Source organism: Engraulis encrasicolus, chromosome 6 (genome assembly GCF_034702125.1).
Source record: "Engraulis encrasicolus isolate BLACKSEA-1 chromosome 6, IST_EnEncr_1.0, whole genome shotgun sequence".
Taxonomy (NCBI): domain Eukaryota; kingdom Metazoa; phylum Chordata; class Actinopteri; order Clupeiformes; family Engraulidae; genus Engraulis; species Engraulis encrasicolus.
The window spans coordinates 40,516,629-40,540,173 of NC_085862.1; the positions used below are offsets into that span (position 1 = coordinate 40,516,629).

The following is a 23,545-nucleotide window of genomic DNA, read 5'->3' on the forward strand; positions in this document are numbered from 1 at the left end:
GGCTTGACACATTCACTCACACAGACAAGGACGTGCAACCAGAACCTAGAAAATCTTTGATGCAACTACCAAAAGACCCCAGCAGGAGGCACTAATGCAAAGCCTTTCCTGATGATTTTACTTGAGGCAAGGAAAACATTTGTGTATTTTAAAATGTTTGAAATATAGGTTGTAGGCTATTATTGATTTTCATGATTTTATCAAAATAACATATGTGTCTAAAATAGGCTACAGGGCGTCTGTGGGCTGGGCTTTTATGCTGTATGCTGTAGGCTATAGCCAGTTATTGGCTTGTAAAAGCTCAGGCCACCTTGGTTATAATGTGACCTCTTCTGCATAAGAGTGAATTATTTGTCTAATAAAGCCATAACTGTGTAGTGTGTTAAGTTTTGGGCATGGCCCAATAGCAGGTAGATTCACATCACATGCCATGCAAACCTGTCTACAGTTTTATCTGAAGGCCTATGTTATCAAAGCATATTTTAATGGAATTGGTTCTATAGCCATAATTTTGTCAAGCTTAAAAAATATAATAATTTATGCAGGGCGTGGTTACACTGAAAAGGCGTTTTGATTAGCCCGACTTGAAACTGAGGAACGCCCTCCGTTGGCGTTGTAAACAATCACAAACTGAGCATGCGCTTTTGCCCTACACAATAATGGAGGACCATCCTTACAACCCGTGGTAAACTCTGAACAAATGCCCTCTTTACTCTGAATATCTGAGGCACCTAGCAGTTCTCAATCGCTCGAAAAACGTGAGTTGATTTCTACTGTTGGTTGGTAGTTGGGTTTTCTCTTTTTGTCACTTCTGCTGTGTTCTTGTTTCACTAAAAGTGAGTATTTGAGCTAGGTAGCCAGAATGCTAGCGATCCTGTGCCTGTAGCTAACCAGGTAACGCTAACGTGCAGTCCTAGCTAACAAGCTATCATAGCTAGCTAACGTCAAGTTGAGCTGCATAGCGAGCAAGAACTTGCGTGAAACTGATCTGAATTGTAGCTTCGCGTTTACCTGCTCCACTGCTTAACGAACTCAATCCGAACGTAGCAAAAGCTGCTTGTCCAGCTAGGCAACCACTAGTTTGCGTTTTAAAGAACCTCTTCTACGCACAGAGCGAGCTATTTATTTTCCGGGAGTTAAGCTGGTCTGGGCCTTAATTTGACGAACATCACAGCCATCCAATGAAAAATGAAATGGCGAATTTATTCATGGAGTTTGTCCAATGTAGTTCTACGGTGTCCAAATGGGTGGATCTAGCGAATGAGTTGTGACAGATTAGCACGCTAACATTAGCTATGTTCTTTTTGCAGAAGCGTTCGCTGGCTGTGATGCTTAGCTCAATAACCATGCTAGACGTGACTTTAACTGCATGTTGCATTAAACCAAATTATACTTAACTACTTAGACTTGCAATAGTACATGCATAGTAATGTGTTAAATAGTGGTTGCAGTAATACTTTGCAAGAAACTCATGCGCGTGACTTTGCAACTATATGTTTCTTGTTGAATAGTCTTGTTAGCCAGCTAGTTGTCCAAGACTGCTTGCGAATGTCATACAATCAGCGTCAGCTAAGCAGCTAACTATTTTCATCTCTAACTTTCTACCGTGACAAGCACAGCTATTGCAAAGTGCATTAATAGTTTTGAAACGTCTTTGCTACGACATGTGGACTGCTTGTAGGAAATATTATGAAGTTGACAATGCAATTGTTAGCTAGCTGTTTGTTTTGTGCCTACGTGAGTATAATGCGCCAGGGGACTGAGTGAACTACAGGCGGCGACAAATAGCCTTTGCAACCTTCTAGCCTACAGCAAGCCACAGGTCGTAGTCGTACAAATATGCGATACACGCAATACTAACATGTTTTACTATCGCCTACTACTGATTGTCATTCAGCTTATTAGGTTGCCCATTTATTTCCCTTTGATTTTTTTTTATTACACAGCGTGATCGTAGCAACATGGCTTCGGATTCTGCACCCCAGAATCCTGGCTGCAGGATCATGACTTTTCAGCCTACCAAGGAGGAGTTCAAAGACTTCAGTCGCTATATAGCCTACATGGAGTCCCAAGGAGCACACAGGGCTGGCATGGCCAAGGTAACATTGGTGGTAACTTCAGAGCAACTTTCATAATGGAAAAAATACAATCTTTATTGCTAACTGTGTGTTGCTCTTATTTCTGTCCCGATTTTAGGTCATACCTCCTAAAGACTGGAAGCCCAGGAAAACGTATGATGATATCGATGACCTGGTGATTCCTGCACCCATTCAACAAGTGGTGACTGGCCAGTCTGGTCTCTTCACGCAGTACAACATTCAGAAGAAGCCAATGACTGTCCGGGAGTTTCGCAAGACTGCAAACACAGACAAGTGAGTGAACTAGGGATGGGACTCGATTTTCGATTGCTATGTATATGTTTGGATTCAGAATAGTCCTTTTGAATTTGAAAATTCAAAATGTCAGTCTCGAATCCACACTCATATCCTACCCCCTTTCTACATTTGCTCAGCAAATTTCATTTTCAACTGTTTACAGCCAGGGAACCATCCTTAATGTCTTAATGTCTGTGGATTTCTAACTGATTTTTAAAAATGTTTGTGTTACTGTTCCATGCAGAGGTTGTCAGCACATCAACGCATTATAGAGACGATACTAAGTTATGACATTCCCTTGTCTTGTAGATTCTGCAACCCTAGATATGTGGACTTTGAAGAACTTGAGAGGAAGTACTGGAAGAACCTAACATTCAACCCTCCTCTCTATGGAGCAGACGTTAACGGCACTCTTTATGATCCTGTAAGTTTGCCCTTCTTTGAGAGTTTCTGTTTTCATGTGTTTATGATTCATATTCACTTCCAAATCCTGTCAGATATTGTCTTTCTGCATGTCCTGCAAGCATGTTTTTGCCACGGCTACAGTCACACCTGTTTCATGATTAGTGTCAAAGATTAATTGAAAAGTATGTATGTTTTCTTTGCTGTGACTCCAGGGGAAGGGCTGTGTATACAGTCTTTGTAACACACTGTGCTCATCACATTCACATTGTAATGCCTTTATTACACATCATTCTATGGGTAGTCCACCATTGAGTCAATTTACTAAAGTTAATGTGTAAATTGTGGAGTGATACAATACAAGTCTTGATTGAGTGTACCATCTCTTACCTGCCCCTAGGATGTCAAGGAATGGAATATTGGCAGCTTGAACACAATCCTTGACACAGTGGAAAGGGAGAGTGGCATCAAGATCAAAGGCGTGAACACACCATATCTGTACTTTGGGATGTGGAAGAGCACATTTGCCTGGCACACTGAAGACATGGACCTCTACAGCATCAATTATCTACACTTTGGAGAGCCCAAGTCCTGGTAAGAAAAAAAACCCCTGCAAAACATTGTTTTGCCTTGCCAGTATTGTTTTGGTTTAAACAGCTGTTTAACACGTGGTCTGGGCTATCTTATTCTCTGCAGGTACTGTGTGCCCCCAGAGCATGGAAAAAGGCTGGAGCGCCTAGCCAAGGGTAATTGTGCTATTGGGTTTGAAAATTGTGCTATTGGGTGATGTTTAGAGATTCATATTGATAATCACAATGTATTTCATCCCACAGGCTTTTTCCCAGGAAGTGCCCAAAGTTGTGAGGCCTTCTTAAGACACAAGATGACTTTAATATCACCCTCGATCCTTAAGAAGTATGGAATACCTTTTGAAAAGGTGAGGCTTACATGTATCTTCCAAGCCTTGTTGTTATATTGGACTAATGTCTGTGGTTCATGTTGTGTTAATCAATGTTATGTGCAACATTGCAGGTTACCCAGGAAGCCGGTCAGTTCATGGTGACCTTCCCATATGGTTATCACGCTGGCTTCAACCACGGCTTCAACTGTGCAGAGTCCACCAACTTTGCCACACAGCGATGGATTGAGTATGGGAAGCAGGCCATTCTGGTGAGAATAGTCTGCCTTGTTGCCTACATAGTTGGTCGTTTTTACTGTGGATTTTAAAACTACCTTTGTGTTTTTGTTTGTTAAAACACCAGAGTTCTAAGTGAAACCACAAACATCATGTTCAAATAAACTCACAAACATAAGTAAGTAAATCAGTGCGATGCAAGCTCAGCCCTCTCCACCTGTGGCTTATTGTGTTTCCAGTGCTCGTGCCGCAAGGACATGGTGAAGATCTCCATGGACCTGTTTGTGCGGAAGTTCCAGCCCGAGCGCTACAAGCTGTGGCTGGCCGGCAAGGACAACGGGCCCATCGACCACTCCAAGCCCACGCCAGAGGCGGCCGAGTTCATCCAGGGCGGCAGAGAGAGGTTCCTGGTGGAGCTGAAGAAAGAGGAGCCTGCCTGTGGCAACGCTGGTGCTGACAAGATGGAGACTGAGACCTCCAGCACCACTGGAGCAGCAGGGGAGGAGAGGTTGGTGTGATGTGGACCAGACACATAGACAAGCATGCAAAAGCAATTCCACTGTACAAATGCATGTTTAGTATTGCCATGGTCAATTTGATGATGCATTATTCTGCTCTTCATGGGTTAATCAATGCAGCTCTTCAGTGCAATTAAAGGCCAATTCAGACCAATGATTCGCGACTATCATTTGCTACTCACTGTACAGAGAGACTTAAAACTTTATTTAAGTGTCCTTGATTTCTCGTCGTGTTATCACAGAATGCAAACTGGAGATAGCCGTCTACAGTGCTTTCAGAAATATTTCAGAGGAGCTGTGGCACTTTCTCTGGAAAATAAGTAGCCAAATAGGCCTAACTCACTTCCAATGAGCTTCATAGCCTTTATTTTTTGCCCAAAATACACAGCGTGTAGTAGGCATAGTAGTTTATTTATTTTGATCACAGTGCATCTACTTGACTTTTTTGCGCACCCCTTATGAAAGCTATAGTGGAGCAAATCTACCTTCAGAAAATAAGAAATGGCCAACCTTTATCAGTCCATCTCTTAATTATTCTATCTGCTGTCTTCATTCTTTAATATCCTCACGTTTAAGTCAAAAAGCACATCACTCAAATTAGCTTTCATGATGCTTCTTGCATGCGTAAAGTTATTACATATGGACTGCTGTAAAAAAAAAAGCACACTCGCAAGCTGACGAATTTGCCTGGTCAAAGAACTTCTATAGGCCTTCTTGTTATAGGGCCTATTGGCATTCAATATCCAAGAGGAACTTAAAATATACTTACATTTTCTCATGAAAGTAGGCCTATGCCAAGTAAAATCCACTTTCAAAGGGCTCCTTACATTTTTTTGCGCAAAATGCACGGTGCAGAGTATGACTACCTACAATAGTTTATTTATTCTGATTGCAACTGCACATCTACTTTGCTTTTGTAAAACAACTCAGTGGGTGCGCGCACGTACATCGGAGACTTATCGCTACCGTAGTTGCAGCTGCAGTTGCAGTGGTCTGAACGCCTGGAGTAGAACAGCATGTTGCAGACAGTTGCTGGTTTTTAGAACGTTGCAGCTCGTCTCGTCGCGAATCGTTGGTCTGAACTGGCCTTGTAAATGGGTAATTTTTTTGCAGTAACTGCACAGATCTCGCTAAGTAGTGGGATGGAAAATGGCAACTACTGCATGACTAATATTAGTTGTATGTCTTGTCGTTTGAAATGAAAAAACATTGTTTTGTATGAATGCCATATATGTACCATTAGGTGGCAGTGGTGGCCATTTTCTGCACTGCAACACCCTCACCAATTTGTGGCCTTCAGATGACAATCAATGAAAACTATCCCACTGCCTTTGTTATTCATGTGTGGTTTAAATATACAGTTTAGAATCCTGCCTATGTCAATTCATAGGTCGGTAGACATCATTTTGCTTTATAGCAACTCTAAACTTGTCTGGTTCATAGTATTCTTGAATCTGAAAGTATTTAGTATTGACATGCATGTATTGTTGATGTGCAGCAGTGCTAAAGAGAAGACGGCGGTGAAGAGGCAGCATGACTGTGTGGAGGGTGAAGGGCAGCAGCAGGAGGAGAAGCAGCAGCAAGACAAGGGTGCCTCAGGTCACAAGGAGGAGGTGGAGCAGAAGAAGAGTCGACTCTCCACACCTGAGAAGGACGCCCAGAAGCCAGAGCCCAGCTCAGCAGACACGGGTAGGACATATGGAATATCACCACTGATCTGGGGTGCATTTCTCAAAACCATAGTTGCGAACTACATTAGCTACTTTTTTATTTTCAATGCAATTTCCCATTGGCAACTACCCAAGTTGCTAACTGGCTAACAACTACACATTTGAGAAACGCACACCAGGAGGCTTCACTTGGATCATACTTTGATCAGCCTTCATTCGCTTAAAGCAATCACTGATTAAAAATCATCCAAGTAGAAGACTTGATCATTCAAGTGGTTTCTAACTTGAATTATCATTTAAGTATTTTTGCCGTGATGGTCTATGGACGTCAAAACCCTGCAAAGATGAGTGAGTAGAAAAGAGCTCTGTTTATTGTAACTCATGAGGCGTTTTGTCTCTTTCAGTGAAAGTGGCAGAATCCCCGCAGAAGAAGCCGGACGAGCCGAAACCCGAGCAGAAGTCTCCAAGCGTGGAGCGGACGCCGACCAAGCTGGTGGTGTTCCACACTCAGGCCCAGCCGGGGCTGAAGACGTCCCTGCAGCCAACCCAGCTGGCCATGCCAACCGTGAGGGAGGCAGAGTCCACCCCGCCTGCCCCATCCAAGCCCACCCTTACTGCTACTCCTGCTCCACAGCCTGTAAAGGTGCAGGCAAAGCCTACCCCAGTAGATGAAAAGCCTGCCCCTGCTGCAGGCCCATCCGTCAGCGATAAGGCCACGAAGGGAAAACCAGCTGTTGAGGCGAAGAACTCTAAAATGAAGCAGCAAAATGAGGAAGCAAAGCCTGCACAGGTGGAGGTGAAGGTGGCTTCAAATCAGGTGGTGGTGGCAGCGGCGGCAGCTCCTGTCACAGATGTGGCGCCGCCTAACAAGGTCAAATCAACGAAACCGGAGCCTGCTGATCCACAGCCTTCACATGTGGAGCTTCCGAAGAAGGAGCAGACGGGGAAAGAGCCTCCCGGGAGAAGCCCTCAAGTCAAGAAGAAGCCTGCGGAGGTGAAGCCAGCTCAGGTGGAACCAGCTCCAGCTACACTGGCTCCAGTGGTAGCGTACAAGTTAATGCCAGCCAAGTTTGAGCCTCTGGAGGTCCAGAAAGCTGAGGCCAAGCCTTCCAAGGCCGAGTCGGTCAAACCACCCAAGGCCACCCAGGTCACGAAAGCAGCCAACTCCATCTCTAGGAATAGCTCCCTGCCTCTCATAGCTCCATCACCGTCATCATCATCATCAGAGAAGCCATCATCTTCATCATCGTCATTATTGTCGCCATCGCTATTACAGTCACAGGCTCCAGCCCCAGCACCCACCCCAGTGCAGCCATGTCCGCCTCGCCACCCTCCTGCCAAAGCAGCCAAATCTAAGGCAGCAGTAGCCTGCCCGGCAGCACCAGTGCCCACCACAGTGCCCAAGCAGCCCCATCCTGTCACGCGTCCCCCGTGTACCAGCCAGGCCAACACCAAACCTGTCGCTGCCGCCACCACGTCATCAACGTCATCGGCGGCCCTCACCTTAGTCACCCTCGCCTCCATTGCTGTCCCTGCCTCGATGCCAACTCCCACCACAGCCGCCGCCGCCTCCACCACCGCTAAAGCTAACGCTAATTCGGCAGCTGCCCCCGCCACTACCCCTGCTGGTGCTGCCCCGGCAGCCGCCACTAGCACCAGTCCGGCCCACCGGCTCTTCCAGAGGACGCTGAGTCCCGCGGAAGTGCTGCACGTGCACAGCTACGCCAAAGGAGACTACTGCAGCGAGGGCGAGACGCCGCGCAGGGAGGACAGGAACAGCTTCGCGGACGACAGCGAGCCCGACGAGGACGATTATGACGAGGACAAGAAGGTCAGAGCAGTGAGGGGGGGAGCAGTTGTTTTTGCTTGCTGTAAAGTGTAGTTCAAAGCGATCTCGTCCCATCCAAAAAAATGTATAATGATGTAGGTAAAGCCCAGGAGTTCCAATTTTAAAAGTAAGCCCTATTCAAATAGTAAATGCATAGTACATTTTGATTAAAAACATTGGTCTTGGTTACATGGGACATTTAATTCCGAATCAACTGCAAATAAAACTTAATTACGCTTTGAAAACATCATGTTAACACTTTTTCAAAATTCGGAATTACCGGTAAATTCTTCGGAATTAAAAACATAATGTAAACATGACTATCAGGGCTGTACGTTAAGCTTTTTCACTAGGAGCACAGGTGCTCCTAAATGAAAACATTTAGGAGCACGGATAAAAATGTAGGAGCACAGATAAAAATTTAGGAGCACTCTAAAAATGTTGCAACACTTTTGTTGGGGGGGGGTTTATGTAAAATACTGTGCTTATTGCACCATTGCTTGTTTCTTCATCTTCATGCACAATAGCCAAGGCTATATGTCAGTGTTTTGTTTCCAACACTGGGGTATGGGGTCACCTGGAATTCCAATGGGCTCCCCTGAAATGTCTAGGTGTGAAATAAAAAAAATACCAATAAATATCACTAATTAACAATCCATAGCTATTGTAGTCTTATCCTGTCAGAAATATCCACTGTTTTTTTATAGCCAGCAAGTTTGCTCAGTCATGGTTTTGGTTGTGAAAAAAATGGGGTCCCCAAAAGTTCAGGATAAAATGGTCTCAGTGCAAAACGTGTTGGGAACCACTGCTATATGCCATAAATCACAGTTCCCATTACTATTACTATTATTAGGCCTACTGTTATTGTTGTTGTTATTATTATTATAACTTTGTGATTAAAAGCATGTAAATCACATGCTTACTGAACCGATTGACTAAGTCTTAAACATAGCCTACAACACGTTAATCCAACGGGCTTTAATAGCCTAGTTTTTGTTTCCTCAAACGTATGGGTTGGAACGGTGTGAAATGAAACTGGGAGCAGCAAAATTATCTCACTGTGTTGGCTGCTCTTTTTGATAGCCTACAGCACCGGTAGCTACTGGACCAACTAGACTTTAAATTTGCGCGCACTGCACACTACTTGTCAATGCTCCTCGAACTATATTTTGACTTGATTACTTTGATTGCGATTGCATTTTTTTGCTTAGTCATTGCGAAGACAGCGGTTTGGGAAACGCCAAAACAGCTCTAACAACGACGTCTTTTAAATCACATGAGCTAGCAAACCGAGTGGCTATTTCACTATCGGATTCAAGAGGTTTCCTGTTAGCAATGCAAACTCCCGCATTTGAAAGTTTTAAACAGCAGTCCATTTCGAAAAGCTGTAAGAAGTTTTGGCACAGAACATCCGACTGGGAGATGAGGCATGCACGCCTTGTAACTGTTGCCACCAGGGATCTGTGCGAAGCGATTCTGTTGTTTTTTTCTGAGCTACGGGAGCAGAGATGGCTCAATCTTAGCCAACACGGAATTCAAGCAACATTGACCGTCTTTTTTGAAATGCGTTCCCAATGGAGTTTGATGGTGTCTATCAGACAGGCTGTGGAAAAAATGAGCAGCTCTCACAATCATGCACTCGAACTCAGGAGCAAAATGCGAATGAAAGGGTTGAAATGCATACTCGTACAGGTGCGCCCGTTTTATTTTTCTTTCTCGCACAGTCAAAAATTTAGGCTCAATATGCGACCAATTGGTCTTAATGTACAGCCCTGGCTATTGAGAGAAGATGCATAATTTGACTTGAACCGGCATGGTAATGGTGTACTGGGTTTTCTTAGCCGTGTTTTTGTACTAACTCACTTTTTTTCTTTTGTGTGGTCAGGAGCTGCACATAGCTGAGGATGAGGATGAAGAAGATGAGGAGGAGGAGGAGGAGGAAGAGGAGGAGGAGGAGGAGGTGGTGAAGGTACCCAAAGGAAAGCTGGGGAAACTCCCCCGTCATCATCCACTCATCAAGGACAGCATGAGCGATGAGGGTAAGATGCTCACAGGGCGGGACATTTCTAGTGGAGTTCTGATGGAGGGTGGATGCACTGAACATCTTCCACAACTCTTCAATACCTCACACATTCCTGTTATGATATCATGGTTAACCAGTCCTATCGTGGATACTTTTTTAATCATTGCTAATGTTGCAACCAAAGACAAATGGCATGGCTGGCCTCATTAGTCAAGAGTGAGCTTGTTTTCAATTACCATTTTCAGCATTCAGCAACTAGAAAAATCAAAATGGAAATCCACCAATGTGGGTGGAGATCCACCATTTGTTTCGCACAATTGTGCCATGACCGCATACATTGCGCAGAACAAATGGCTACATGTAATGTAAAGGAGACTGGAAACCCAGCATGTGTTTCTTTTTTTCTTTTTCATGCAGTCCTTCCATTTGAGGGTAGATCAAACTAACCACTAAGTTTCATCACACCATGCTGTGACAACAATCGCTCAGACTCTTGTATCGGAGTGGGTGACTCATAAGAGCCTGTGCACCGTCACGTTAATGACTTGTAAAACGATGTTTTGTACTTTTCTAGCACCACACTCAAAGTTATGTTTAATCTACAAAAAGAGACAGAGAGATCTGTGGAGGAATTTTGTCCTTCGATAAAGATCAGTGGATCAAGATGTAGCCATACATTTGAGCAATACAGGCCTGTGTTGACATGAGTTGAGGCATGCATGCAAAGCCTGTAATCTTGGTGTGTGTGTGTGTGTGCGTGTGTGTGTGTGTGTGTGTGTGTGTGTGTGTGTGTGTGTGTGTGTGTGTGTGTGTGTGTGTGTGTGTGTGTGTGTGTGTGCGTGTGTGTGCGTGTGTGTGTCCAGAACTCCCGGAGCCTGCGCCCACAGAAGAGGAGGTGGAGGAAGGGGAGGCGTGGGCACGGCCGCTGGCGCACCTGTGGCTGAACCGTCCCTGTAACCTGGAGAAGGAGAGGGAGTACAACCGCAGCAGCGGACTGCAGAGACCCTACTGTTCCATCTGCATGCTCTTCCAGACCTACCAGCGGGTACGATGCACAGCGCCAAGAGCACTGATGCCAATTAACTAAAGTTACTAGTTTTGGAAATTTAAATCAGTAACTGTATTAGTATTAGATATGGGGAACAAATAGTCTTTGTCATTGAAATGTGCAGTGGCATGTCAAACCGCAATAGCTGAAGGGGTTTCTGCAGTACTGTAATTACAATGCAATGAACTACATGGTGATCACAACTACTGATATACCGTAGGTGGGTTTTAACTCTATGAAATACAGCTGCTGTGAGTACATTCACATATAAAAGGGGTTTGTGTGAAATGGTTGTAGGTGGGAGAATTGACTTCCGGTGGAGTGAGGGTTTAAGATAAAAAGTCAGTCGGTGTGTTGATGGTAAGGTGCCCAGCCATCTTTGAAGTCGTCAGCTCTGAGTCAGCTGTGGTGTTGGAAGTGTTTTGAAGCTTGGGGGCCAGTGGTGTTTTCATGTGTTTGGTTGGGTAGAGGCTCTGCTCACGCACTCTATCTTCATGCAGCAGTCAGTAGAATTGCGTAGTGAATTCATTACTCATGACTGTGGAATTTTCCTCTGTAACCATTATAGTTTCTTTTTTTATGTTCAATCTGAACTCGCTTAAAGCGATGGTTCGGAGTAGAATCACCCTAATGCCATTTGTACCGTGACACCCATCCACCTTTACACCCGAAGTGTTTTCTGCCGCAGGCTTATCAACAGAGTTGCCGTGTTATTCGATGTTTATTCCGGATAGCTTGACTCAAGCGCATATGGATACTGGGCACCGTCTCCAAACTTTCCCCACAAAAATAACATGTCATGACACCAAACTTCTACAGTATAACAAATGTGGTTTGTACTCACAAAAAGATGAATTTGAAACTTTGTACGTAGTCCAGGAGTTTATTAGTAACAACACACGAGACGATTAGCTTTTCTGCTGCTAAACATCCGTCGACGTCACTTCCTCCAGCTGGGACTGTCCACTTATTGTAAGGTTTGTGTTTTAGTCCACAGCCAGGATATATGCACGAGTGTGGCATCGTCTTCTATTTATTAAACGTGGTAAAATTTAAATCCGAAGTGGTTAATTTCTAGTTGTAGCGCAAGCTGTCTTTTTGAGTTTTCCTCCTTCCGGACTCACGTGTATTTGTTTCCATCAACAAAGTCCCAGCTGGAGGAAGTGACGTCGACGGATGTTTAGCAGCAGAAAAGCTAATCGTCTCGTGTGTTGTTACTAATAAACTCCTGGACTACGTACAAAGTTTCAAATTCATCTTTTTGTGAGTACAAACCACATTTGTTATACTGTAGAAGTTTGGTGTCATGACATGTTATTTTTGTGGGGAAAGTTTGGAGACGGTGCCCAGTATCCATATGCGCTTGAGTCAAGCTATCCGGAATAAACATCGAATAACACGGCAACTCTGTTGATGTAAGCCTGCGGCAGAAAACACTTCGGGTGTAAAGGTGGATGGGTGTCACGGTTCAAATGGCATTAGGGTGATTCTACTCCGAACCATCGCTTTAACTTTGCTGTCTGTCTGATTGTCTGATTCACAGTCACCATTACCATCTAAAAATGTTTATAACTTGGTGTTAGAAATTAATGTCGCTCTCTCAAACACACTCTGTCTCTGTCTCTGTCTCTGTCTCTCTCTCTCTCTCTCTCTCTCTCTCCCCATTAGACGGAGTGTGGTGACGAGGACCCCTCGGGGCCCCTGGTGGGTCCTGCGGGTCGTCAGCGGACCAAGCCGCTGATCCCTGAGGCCTGCTTCACCACCACCACAGAGGAGTCTGCCGAGCTGGACCTGCCCACCTCCTACCTGGAGGCCGACGGCACCAGCCTGCTCATCAGCTGCTCGGTCTGTAGCGTACGCGTTCATGCCAGTGAGTACCACGGCCCAGCTCATGTAACCTGGGGTGCATTTCTCAAAATCGTAGATGCTAACTATGTTAGCTACTTTGTTGTTTGCAATGCAATTTCCCATTGGCAACTACCCAAACTGCTAACTGGCTAACAACTACGCTTTCGAGAAATGCACCCCTGGTGTATTAGGTTCTAATAGTAAAGCACCTAACCATTTGCAGCGTACACGTTCATGCTAGTGATTCCAACACCCTAATTAGCTGATATGACCTGGTGTTATGGGGGCGGGATATTAAGGCACTCGTCTATTTTCAATGTAGGATGTGAGTCCCACATGGTAAATAATAAATTGTTGATATTACCCCCAACTAGGAATGTTAATGCTAATCTGGCTCCAGTTTTCTTCGAGATTAATAATATTATAAAGTGCCTTTTACCATCTATTTGCACCACAACTAACACTGCTGATGCAACCTAACCTAGCACTGCTGATGTAATCTAACCTAGAGTCATGTAATAAATGCTAATATTAACACATTTGTAGTGTGCACGTTCATGCCGGGGAAGCCCACCACAGAACTTGCACTGCTGATATTACCCCAAGTTATTCTTGGTGGTGTATAATATAAAGCACCTATCCATTCTGTGGGTACATATTCATGCCTGTCAGTACCCTTGTAATAACCAACAGACCTAATAATTAATGAAATCAGGTAACCGGTAGATGTACTCAATGTGATGATGACTGTACTGAGGGCTGTAGGTTTTAGTGCTGCGATTGCTTCCCGCGCATTTTGAAACACCCTTTGGATTGTGCCTGTCTTATCCATTTAACCACAAGATGTGATGTGGGCTGGCTTGTCAGGCTAAGCCGTTTTGGTGTCTACACAGACCACTACAGTTTGCATGTAGAGACTTGTGAAGTTTTCCTTGTTCATTACTGTTCAGGGCTTCATTGCAATAATGGGTTTGTATTTCCAAGAGCAGGGCAGGGTCAGTGGCTGTAGTAATTGCGGTTCATCTGCAGTATGCTTAAGGACTCTGCTGCAGATTATGGTCCCAGCCAGGCTCAGACGATGGGTATGTTCAACCGCTGTAAAGTTTTGCTACAGTTTCCTTGATAGACCAGATTGTTTGGCCGCTTTGTTGCAAAATGCTCAGACCTTTACATTGCTTATTAAGGTTGCTGATCTTCTCAGGTCCCATAGGACATTGCTTATTAAGGTTGCTGATCTTCTCAGGTCCCATAGGACATTGCTTATTAAGGTTGCTGATCTTCTCAGGTCCCATAGGACATTGCTTATTTTAGGCAACTAAAGGTTTTCACCCACGGCAGTAGTAAAAAAAAAAAAAAAGGCTGCTTGGCCTCCTTTTGAATGCAAATCATTGAACAGACAATTCCCAGAATGCATTTTTTATACCTCTTGATGAACTGTGTGTGGCTGTCTCGTATGAGTAAGACTTAACTTTGATCTTGACATTGCTGTGTGTGTGGATGGGTGGTTGCTGTGCCGTTCTGTCGAGTGTTGTGCTCCTCCACCCATTGCAGAGTCCAGTGTTGATCACATGCTCTCTCTCTTTCTCTCTCTCTCTCGCTCTCTCTCGCTCTCTCTCGCTCTCTCTCTCTCTCTCTCTCTCTCTCTCTCTCTCTCCCTCCCTTCCCTGTGCCAGGCTGCTATGGCGTGAACCCACACAGCGTGACCAAGGGCTGGAAGTGTGCCCGCTGCAAGGCCAACGCCATGACCGAGGTGCCCATCCCAGCATGCCCCCCCCCCTCTTCTCACACTCCACAGCCCTCATAAACACACTCATTATCCTGTCATGTCCAGTTAGTCATACGTCAAGTACTTTTCTTGGTAGCAAATTGCCTTACAATTGCATTGCTCTATCGGCTCTCTTCCTTTATTTTCTGTATTTCTCAAGACTTTCAAGAATTTCAAAGAATTTGTCCATCACTTTTCAAAGGCTTTGTTTAGGGCATTTCCCCTAGTGCATGACCGGTTTTCTCCGAAGACTATGAATGCACTCAGCTGTGTTGTTTATCTGTGTTGTTGCTTGTGCTCTCCTCTCAAATGATGTGGTGTGTGTGCGTGCGCGTGTGTGCGCGCGCGCGTGCGAGACAGAAAGTGTGTGTGTGTGTGTGTGTGTGTGCGTGTGCGTGTGCGTGTGCGTGCGCGTGCGCGTGTGTGTGTGTGTGTGTGTGTGTGTGTGTATGTGTATGTGTATGTGTGTGCGTGCGCGTGTCTTTGTAACACTGTTCTTGGTCTCTGCAGAGCTGCTGCCTGTGTGCACTAAGGGGAGGCGCCCTGCACAGAGCCAACAATGACAAGTGAGTGTGTGTGTGTTTAAGTGTGTGTGTATGTGTGTGCATGCATGCGTTTTGTGTGTGTTGGCCCTCCCTAGGGCTGCCGATATAGTCTTATCACCATGCCACAGCCAGGCTAGCGCTAGCTCAGCTGAACTCTCATTAATGACCACTAGCTTTTCAATGGTCGTACGTAAGCAAAACTTGGCTCTGTCGGCAGGAAGCTTTAGGGTCCGTCTTAAATACTACTCTTAAAGTTGGAGGGCTTTACTGCCTGTGTTGGGTTTTGTTTTAGTCTTTTTAATTGCAAATAAATAATTCATGATGGTACAAATAAGTGAGTCTGCCATTGCACCCTTTTTTCCTAACCAGATTTTCTCTTCTGTATGTGAACATGTTCAATGTATCCTTTCTGTAGAATTCAGTTTATTGGAGCTATTTGCCAATGTGTTTCATGTTTGTGTGTCTGTTAGTTTCATGTGTTGTGTTCCTAAACACAAACAGAATCCCTGTGCATCTGTGAAGTTGAGTTTTCTGAAGCTGTATGTTCTTCATATGTAACTCAGTGTCTGTGTGCACATGGTGCTTCCTGTAGGTGGGTGCATGTCATGTGTGCAGTGGCAGTGCTGGAGGCTCGCTTCGTCAACGTCTCCGAGCGCTCCCCTGTGGACCTCAGTGGCATCCCCCTCCAGAGATTTAAACTGGTGAGTACCATGACACCTCTCTTGACAGGTTTCAGTAGCTGGGAATTCCTTCTAGCAACACTCCACTCTAGCATCGCGAACCATCCTACGTACTTCCGCCAAAAGATTGACTCCACTACGGTAGTCTGGCCTTGCTTTTCTGTGGAGTGCCTGGAGCGGTAGGATTTTGATCGCAACGCCCCCCCCAGAAAACAGCCAATAAGCAAATACGCCCCCCACGTGGGGGCGAAAGGGGGAGGACGCTCGTGACAATGACGTACACATCTGCGCCAGAGCCATTGGTCTGCGCTATGTTGTTGTTGAGTAACTGCCGGCGATTGGGTGAGAGGTGTTCAATAATTTGAAATCATAACTGAGTGCAAACTTCCTGCTTCCTGCAATCGCTTCAGAGCAAACAAATGCCAGACCATAAATACGAAATGAAATGGTAGTATTATGGGATGGTCAGGACCAGGCTAACTCCACTCCACCACTTATGCAAATATATGCTAATTTTCCACCTTCCCTTCCGTTAAATAATTGAGATTTACATTTATGCTTTACTTTAATCTGAGTCTGCCGATACTAGTTGTAGCCCCACGCACGGCCGATTGAATGAGATTGGAGCACCAACATTTTGTCCCATGGCATTATGCATAAAAATTAAACCAAGATTTCTAGGATCTATCCAATAAAAAAAGTTGTTCTTTCTCTAGTTGGAAAGCGTAGAGTCATTAACAGAAAAAAAGAAATGTGGTTATGTTCTGATTTCACCTAGCAATACACTCTCATTTCAGCATAATCACAAACATGTCAAATACACCAGCAGTGCAGTGCAGCCCCTGAAAAAAAATCCTGTTGTGCACTACGGAAAGGGATGTAAACTATTTAGCAGACTAGTAATTATCACTTAAGGAGTACGACAGCAATTAGAAAAGGCAAATGTCATTGAGGGTTGCTAAATAGGTATTATCCCCATTCACTGATCCATGCTAGTTTGGAGCTAAAAGTATTGCAAGACTCGGAGACCAGACTGAACAGGAGAAATGTAAAAGTAAATTATTTAACGATTGAGGGGAGAGGTGGAAAATGTGTAATGAGAAATGTGACAATTTCCAGAGATGATGGTTTGTTTCTTTTGGTCTTCATTTGTAGTGTTCAGCTGTTGTGTTGTTCACTGGACACGTGTGGTTGTAGATGGTAGCATTCATGCAGAGGTTCATTATGCAATGTTACGAAGACATTACCAGAGGAGCGTCGTCTTAGTGTGGGCAGTGTGTTTGTCAAATTTAATGCGCAAGTGGGTGGCTGAAAAGCCATCATTGCCAAAAACAATACTGCACGTGGAAGCACCTGCTTAGAAATTGCTGCTTCCTTAATTTAAAACGCCCACCCTTTTCACCAACCATTCCAACCTTTTCAACGTGTTATTTTTTTGTTGTGTAACTATTATTTAAGAGAAATGTTGCCAAACAGTGCATTGTGGTCCATCCACTGTTATTGTTGTATTGAATATATCTGACTGAGTGAGTGTTAACACCGCCCCCTGTCTGTGTGCCTGCAGAAGTGCTACTACTGTAAGCGGCGGATGAAGAAGCAGGTGGGCTGCTGTGTGCAGTGCTCGCACGGCCGCTGCCCCACCTCCTACCACCCCTCCTGCGCCCAGGCGGCTGGCATCCTCATGCAGCCCCAAGACTGGCCCTTCGTAGTCTACGTCACCTGCTGGAGGCACAAAGCCCCCGTACAGGTCGAGGTGAGCAGGGGAAGGGTTGGGGTTGGGGGGACTTTTGTGGGGGTTTTTTTGTGACAGGATAGTTGAGAGAAACTGGAAGCAAGTGGGAGATAGAGATGGGGGATGTTTGGCAAAGGACCCAGGCCGGAATAGAACCCAAGTCACCGGTGTAGTAGTCGAGGGCCCAGACAATTGAGCCACGGCTGGGCCGATCCCTTTCTAAATTCTTCGAGTGAAATTTAGAATGTTCACAATTACAATGAAATCTGTATTTATTAAAAGCTGGTGGCTGTTCCTACACATGCCACTAAATGATCTGCAATGATAAATTGCACACCTTCTACATTGCTATTCCACTGTTAGAACTTCCCTGACACTGATGTTAAGTTCAAATACTTTAAGAGGGAAGAGGGGGAGAAAGTCAAAAGAAAGTACAGTACATTACTAACCGGACACTTGAGCCATGTACTGTTAGAGTTGGCGGACAATATGTTCCATATGAATGTCATTGTGAACTTCAACTGACTGGGGAGAGAGGGAAAAGAAGGAGGGGGGTATGGGGCATGTTTTAGGAACAGAAGGCTAAGTGTGTTCTTATTTTAACTGATGCAATATCCACTTCCCCCCGGCAGGAAGTTTGCTCCCTTGCCAATTAATGATAACTTGTCCGACGGAAATTCCCCCAAAATATGTAGGGCTCGATGATAATTTGTCGGAATTCTTTTCCTCCAAGATGTCTTCGGTATCTTGTGTGTACATAGAGTACGTAATAAATTCCACATAATGTTGTAATTGCAATTTAATTGAAATGTTTTCAATTTACATCTGAAAGAGTCTTGGTGCAGGTCACTCCAATAGGGAAGCGTTGAATTGGTCATGGTGTTTAGAATGAATGCTTGTATTCTAGACATGCAGTCTATGATCCTAGGTCATTAACACTGGTGTGTGTGTGTCTGTCTGTCTGTCTGTCTGTCTGTTGCCCTCCCGCAGCGCAACAAGGCGTCTCTTCGGGAGCTGGCAGAGGGCCAGAAGGTGATCTGCAAGCACAAAAATGGCCGCTACTACCAGTGCGACGTCATCCAGCTGTACAAGGAGACCTTCTACGAGGTCAACTTCGATGACGGCTCCTTCAGCGACAACCTGTTCCCTGAAGACATTGTGGTACGTACGAGGCGGCCTCAGCTGGTGGTAGACCTGAAACTACACATCAAAATGGTATCAGAAAGGATATAGAGGCTATTCATCTGACTCAAGCTGATATTGAAGAGCTTGTCCTGTCATTAGTTACTTTCAGCAGATCTGATAGACTCAAAGTTGAATTGCATTGAAGATATTCTACTTGCGACAATTAGAATGCAAAACCAAACTAGAAGCACTCGGAAAGTGCAAACCTCCGCCAAGGCTATGGGGTCATTGACGCTTGCTGTGGAATTCTACGCCTATAATATAACTTTTAAAACATTCTGGGTCACCACCAAAATTAAATCACTTGTTCCTTTTTGTCATTACCAACAACTCTAAAATTTCATCAAAATCTGTTCATAACTTTTTTTAAATTATCCTGCTGACAGACAAACAAACCAACACAACAGAAAACATAACCGCCTAGGCTGAGGTAATCAAATGGAGACATTGTGGTATGAGGCTGCCTCAGCCCATGCTAGACCTCCAGACTAGACCAAAGATCAGCATCTTATCAGGAAGGAAATGACTGTAAACAAGTGAGATGTGTGGCTCTTTAGGTTTCATTGGTAGGCTAAGGCATACAGTACAAGCAAGGATGTTACATAAACTCACATTAAGTTTTCTGAATGCTGAATGTGTTCTGTTGTTGGAGGAAAGTTGGTTTGGACTGGAAGTGTATAGTTCAGAAATATTTGTATTTGGGGAATTCGGTATTTAAATTATGATTTGTGTGCGTGCGTGCGTGTGTGCGTGTTTTTCTTTTTGTAGAACCGAGACTGTGTTCAGCTTGGTCCCCCTCCACAGGGGGAGGCTGTGCAGGTGCGGTGGACGGATGGCCAGCTGTACGGAGGGAAGTTTGTGGCCCACCACATCATCCAGATGTACCAGGTAAGAGCACAGTAGACGCGAGCACCAGAGGACTTCAACCAGCAGGTCACAACAGCAGAATGCTTCAGTATTTTATACGGCTGCGGCATTCAAAAACAAAATTACTTTCCTAATATTCAGTGTGTTAATGCAAGAAATATAAATATTAGAAAAGCGTAGCTTTTGCTTATTACATTATTTGGTTAAAATATTATTAGTGAGGCTCTGTAGGCACTGGTGTCTGAGTCACTGTATCAGGACTGAAGGACATCAGCTGTGTACATTGAAATATCTGCTCATTTATAAATTAAAAAAAAAGATTTTTTTCCATGGCAACATGCACAAATATTCACACAACCCACAGCTTCCTGATGCTGTCAAACCCTAATACATGTGCTGCCATCTATAGCATCTGCCAAGTGTATTAATAAAGAACCCCATCTGTGGGACTCTGGGTGGTCCCCATCACGCAAACCTTTCACGCAGATGATTTTGTGAGTATATGGTTATGAATAGCCGTGCGTTTAGTGTCAGCCGTGTGGTGTACTGCAATAAAAGACAATGCTTGACCGCACTGTTGTGCTGACCAGCCTGAATATGAAGGTACTGTGCTGGTGCATGCAAAAACACAAAGCAGTGCTTGACCTCTCCTGTATGGTGACCAAATGGCCCAGAAGGCAGTTTGTCTGTATTTTATTCCCACATGTGCTGCAGTGGGGGACTATGAATGTGATAAGTAACTGACAGGATTTTGGAGAGGGGCCTTACCTTGTATTCCCCTGCTCTCTCTGTCTCTCTCTGTCTCTCTCTCTCTCCCCCTCCCTCCGTCTCTGCTTTGCCCAGGTGGAGTTTGAAGACGGCTCCCAGCTAACGTTCAAGAGGGACGAGGTCTACACGCTAGATGAAGACCTGCCAAAGAGAGTCAAGACCAGACTGGTGCGTATTAATACTACTTGCCTTTGATGGCTTTCTAGTTAAGGGATGTTGACAGTGCTGTCCCGTTTTAAGGCTTTTGCGCCGTTAGCTGTCTGCTATTTTTGGCACTGTGGGATCCAGTACGTCCATTGTGACGGTGAAAGACCGTGTTCATTTGGCCAACTACGGTTTCAGCTCAGCTCCTCCATGACCTCTGCATAGTGGAACATGGAAATGTGGGAAATACTTTCCGTGAGTGGTGTTCTGGTGGCCATCATCTGTTGCTAAGGAGAGCTGTGTAATTCCAGTATCCAAGCAATGATGAGCTGCCATTACTATTACCATTTTAGGATCATGAGGACAGGAAACTAATTGCTGAGAAATCTTAATCGGATATTACCTTTTGGATGGCAAGGCATCTAAAACCTTGTATTAGAATGCGTGTAATTGACGTCTATTGCGCTATGTAGTGCATTAGTTAAATGTGTTATTTCACTACATGACAGACTATGAAGGGAACATTTCAGGGGTACGTTTCTCGAAAGCGTAGTTGCTATCCAGTTAGCAACTTGCTTAGTTGTCAATGGGAAATTGCGTTAAAAACAACAAAGTAGCTAATGTAGTTAGCAACTATGGTTTCGAGAAATGCGCCCCAGATATGCTCACAAGCATGGCCATGTCAAGTCTGTTCAGATCATATTATTTTAGTGTTGAGCATTTTCAGAGAACCTCCACAGCAGAGACTGACCTGTCCACAATGTTTCTCCCACCGCAGTCCAAGGCGTCGGACATGAGGTTTGACGAGATGTTTGGTGAGAAGAAGGTCCAGAGCACCAAGAGGCAGCGGGTGATCAACTCCAGGTACCGGGGAGACTACATCGAGCCGGTCATCTACAGGGCCATCATGGAGTGAAGACCAGACCCACAGAGCTGGAACAACTCCCTTACCTCTCCTCCTCTCCTCTCTCCTCTCCTCTCCAACCTCCTGACCCAATGCCCTCCAGAAGGTTCTGCTCTGTCGCTGCCTGACTCTCTGATCACCAGCACTGATTAAATCAGGACTCTGCATTGGAGCTCCGCTGAAAACAGTTGGGACTCTATGATGGCAGCGACTTGTGTTTTCGCTCTCTCTGGCGGCAACTCGCGTTTTCTCTCTCGTTCTCTCTGGACTCTCTGGCTTGGTTTCTTCCTGACTCTTCTCCAAGAGAACTGTGAACATGAAATGAAATCCCCTCCCACTCCCCACCCGTGATTGATTGTTAATAATTCAGACATAAAACATGCAGATACGCACATACTTATACCCCCCCCTTAACCACCCCCAGTTAATTGCAGCATTACTTTTTTTAACGTTGAGTTCTGCCGGTAGTGAGCCATAAGTGCATCTATTTGACCCGAAGTGAAGTGGAGGTGGGGCTTTTAAGACTCTTTGCTCGCTAGACCTTGCACCTTTGGGACTGGGTCTTGGGGTTTCAAGTCTGAGACCACCTCTGGCATGAAAAGGGTTCTTCTCTTCAGGTCTCGTTCTCGTTTTTTTTTTTTTTTTTCTTAAGCGTTGCCTATGTGGTTGTTCATACAAGGAAAAGAAAGAACAATGTTCTCAGTTTTCAGTGATGGAAGATTGTGTTTTGTTGTGGGAAAAAAAGGCTTGAAGGTCATAGGTCCCTATCAAATGTTCGAACAGATACGTTCTCTGCATTTCAAAGAATGTTGCCTATTGTCAATCAGTTCTATGTATTTATTTTTTGAAGAAAGTCTCCTGGTCAGGGAGTGAGGGTTTTTTTCTGCCTGTGATTATAGAAGGCGTTGTTGCCATTTTAACTATACACCTTTTCTTAGCAGGAGTCCAATGTCAACGGCTGACCGCATTCCCAAACGAAATGTACATTATATTAGGAACATAATGAATATAGCATTTTCATTTTTAGAGGTTGTATTTGTTTTTTACCAACATATTTATTATACGGTGCTTTATGAAATTAACCTTGGCAATACAATTGTGTCCAGTGACTATGCTGTAAGTTGGAGGTTCTGGTTCGAGCTGTCGTACGTCCTATTTTTGCTATGAAGATCTTCTAGGCAGAACCTCCCCCCTCCTTCCTCGCAAAAAAAAAAATGCCACGGATTTCTTTTACACTCCGCCAAGGTCCTTCCTCTTTGAAAATGAAAGCTGTGCTTCGCTCTCCTAATTTTAAGTCCGAGTTTGACTGGGCCTGTTTTAATAGCAAGGTGCAGCCACTTTGCAGTTTTGCGCTCTCCTTAAGATGATGATGAAATTTATTTTCAATGCATTATTTTTGCACTCATGTTAATGTTAATAATATTAATAATAATAATATTAATAATCTATATTTGTCGCTTCCCGGCATAGCCAAGTTCAAAGTTCTAAGAGATGCACTTAACAAGGACATCCCCGAGGCCTTGCGCAGTCCCATCGTTTGCCTGTATATTGGTGTCTTGTGTGTGTTTTTTAGTCAGACTCTGTAGCGCTGAGGGGCCATAGGAGAATGGCGATGGATGTGATCCAAGGTCCAACTTTTTAAACGGAGAATCAAAGGCCGATTGTTATCTAATATCACCACCACCACCCAAGACAGGGCGCAGTTGGAAATGGAAATATGTTTTTTTTCTATTTTGAAATAGCCTATTTTATTGCTTTGTTTATATTTTTAATGTTCTGTGTCCTTATATAATGTGTGATAGACTTGTATGTAGTTTATTTAAAAAAAGAGGAAAAAAAGTGTTGAGCTGTCGACTTTGTTTCTGCTGGAAGTGGATGTTTTGTCCGCTGCTTCCTGTTTCTAGACTCTGCTCAGATGAGTGCGTCATCCATCCATCCATCCATCCATCCATTCATTCATCCATTCATCCATCAGGGCCTGTGTGGCATGGAGGATGATGCCCTGCTGTCTCCTCTCGCTCAGAGCCTCACTCATGGAGTTTTTGTAAAGACCTTCAGTTTGTGTCAGTAAAGAAACTATGGGCATACACGTTCCACTCTGGGGCAAG

The 23,545-nt window shown here is 44.5% G+C and overlaps 1 protein-coding gene across 1 annotated transcript; it reads left to right on the top strand.

Moving 5' to 3' along the window:
- The first annotated feature begins 654 nt into the window (after nucleotides 1-654).
- On the top strand, nucleotides 655-23,545 carry kdm4aa (lysine (K)-specific demethylase 4A, genome duplicate a). The gene is made up of 22 exons (XM_063201609.1): nucleotides 655-758; nucleotides 1,947-2,099; nucleotides 2,197-2,372; nucleotides 2,685-2,799; nucleotides 3,178-3,371; nucleotides 3,474-3,523; nucleotides 3,611-3,714; nucleotides 3,810-3,947; nucleotides 4,152-4,420; nucleotides 5,929-6,119; nucleotides 6,505-7,931; nucleotides 9,814-9,967; nucleotides 10,815-10,996; nucleotides 12,668-12,869; nucleotides 14,521-14,597; nucleotides 15,123-15,178; nucleotides 15,750-15,858; nucleotides 17,402-17,590; nucleotides 18,560-18,730; nucleotides 19,523-19,642; nucleotides 20,465-20,557; nucleotides 21,312-23,545. Exons 2-22 carry the CDS (start codon nucleotides 1,962-1,964, stop codon nucleotides 21,447-21,449), a joined length of 4,293 nt encoding a protein of 1,430 aa, XP_063057679.1. The 5' UTR covers nucleotides 655-758; nucleotides 1,947-1,961; the 3' UTR covers nucleotides 21,450-23,545.

Coding starts and splice junctions, on each gene's coding strand:
- kdm4aa (XM_063201609.1), top strand. CDS start 1,962: ATGGCTTCGGATTCTGCACCCCAGAATCCTGGCTGCAGGATCATGACT. Junction 6,120..6,504: donor GCCCAGCTCAGCAGACACGG/GTAGGACATATG, acceptor TGTCTCTTTCAG/TGAAAGTGGCAGAATCCCCG. Junction 9,968..10,814: donor GGACAGCATGAGCGATGAGG/GTAAGATGCTCA, acceptor GTGTGTGTCCAG/AACTCCCGGAGCCTGCGCCC.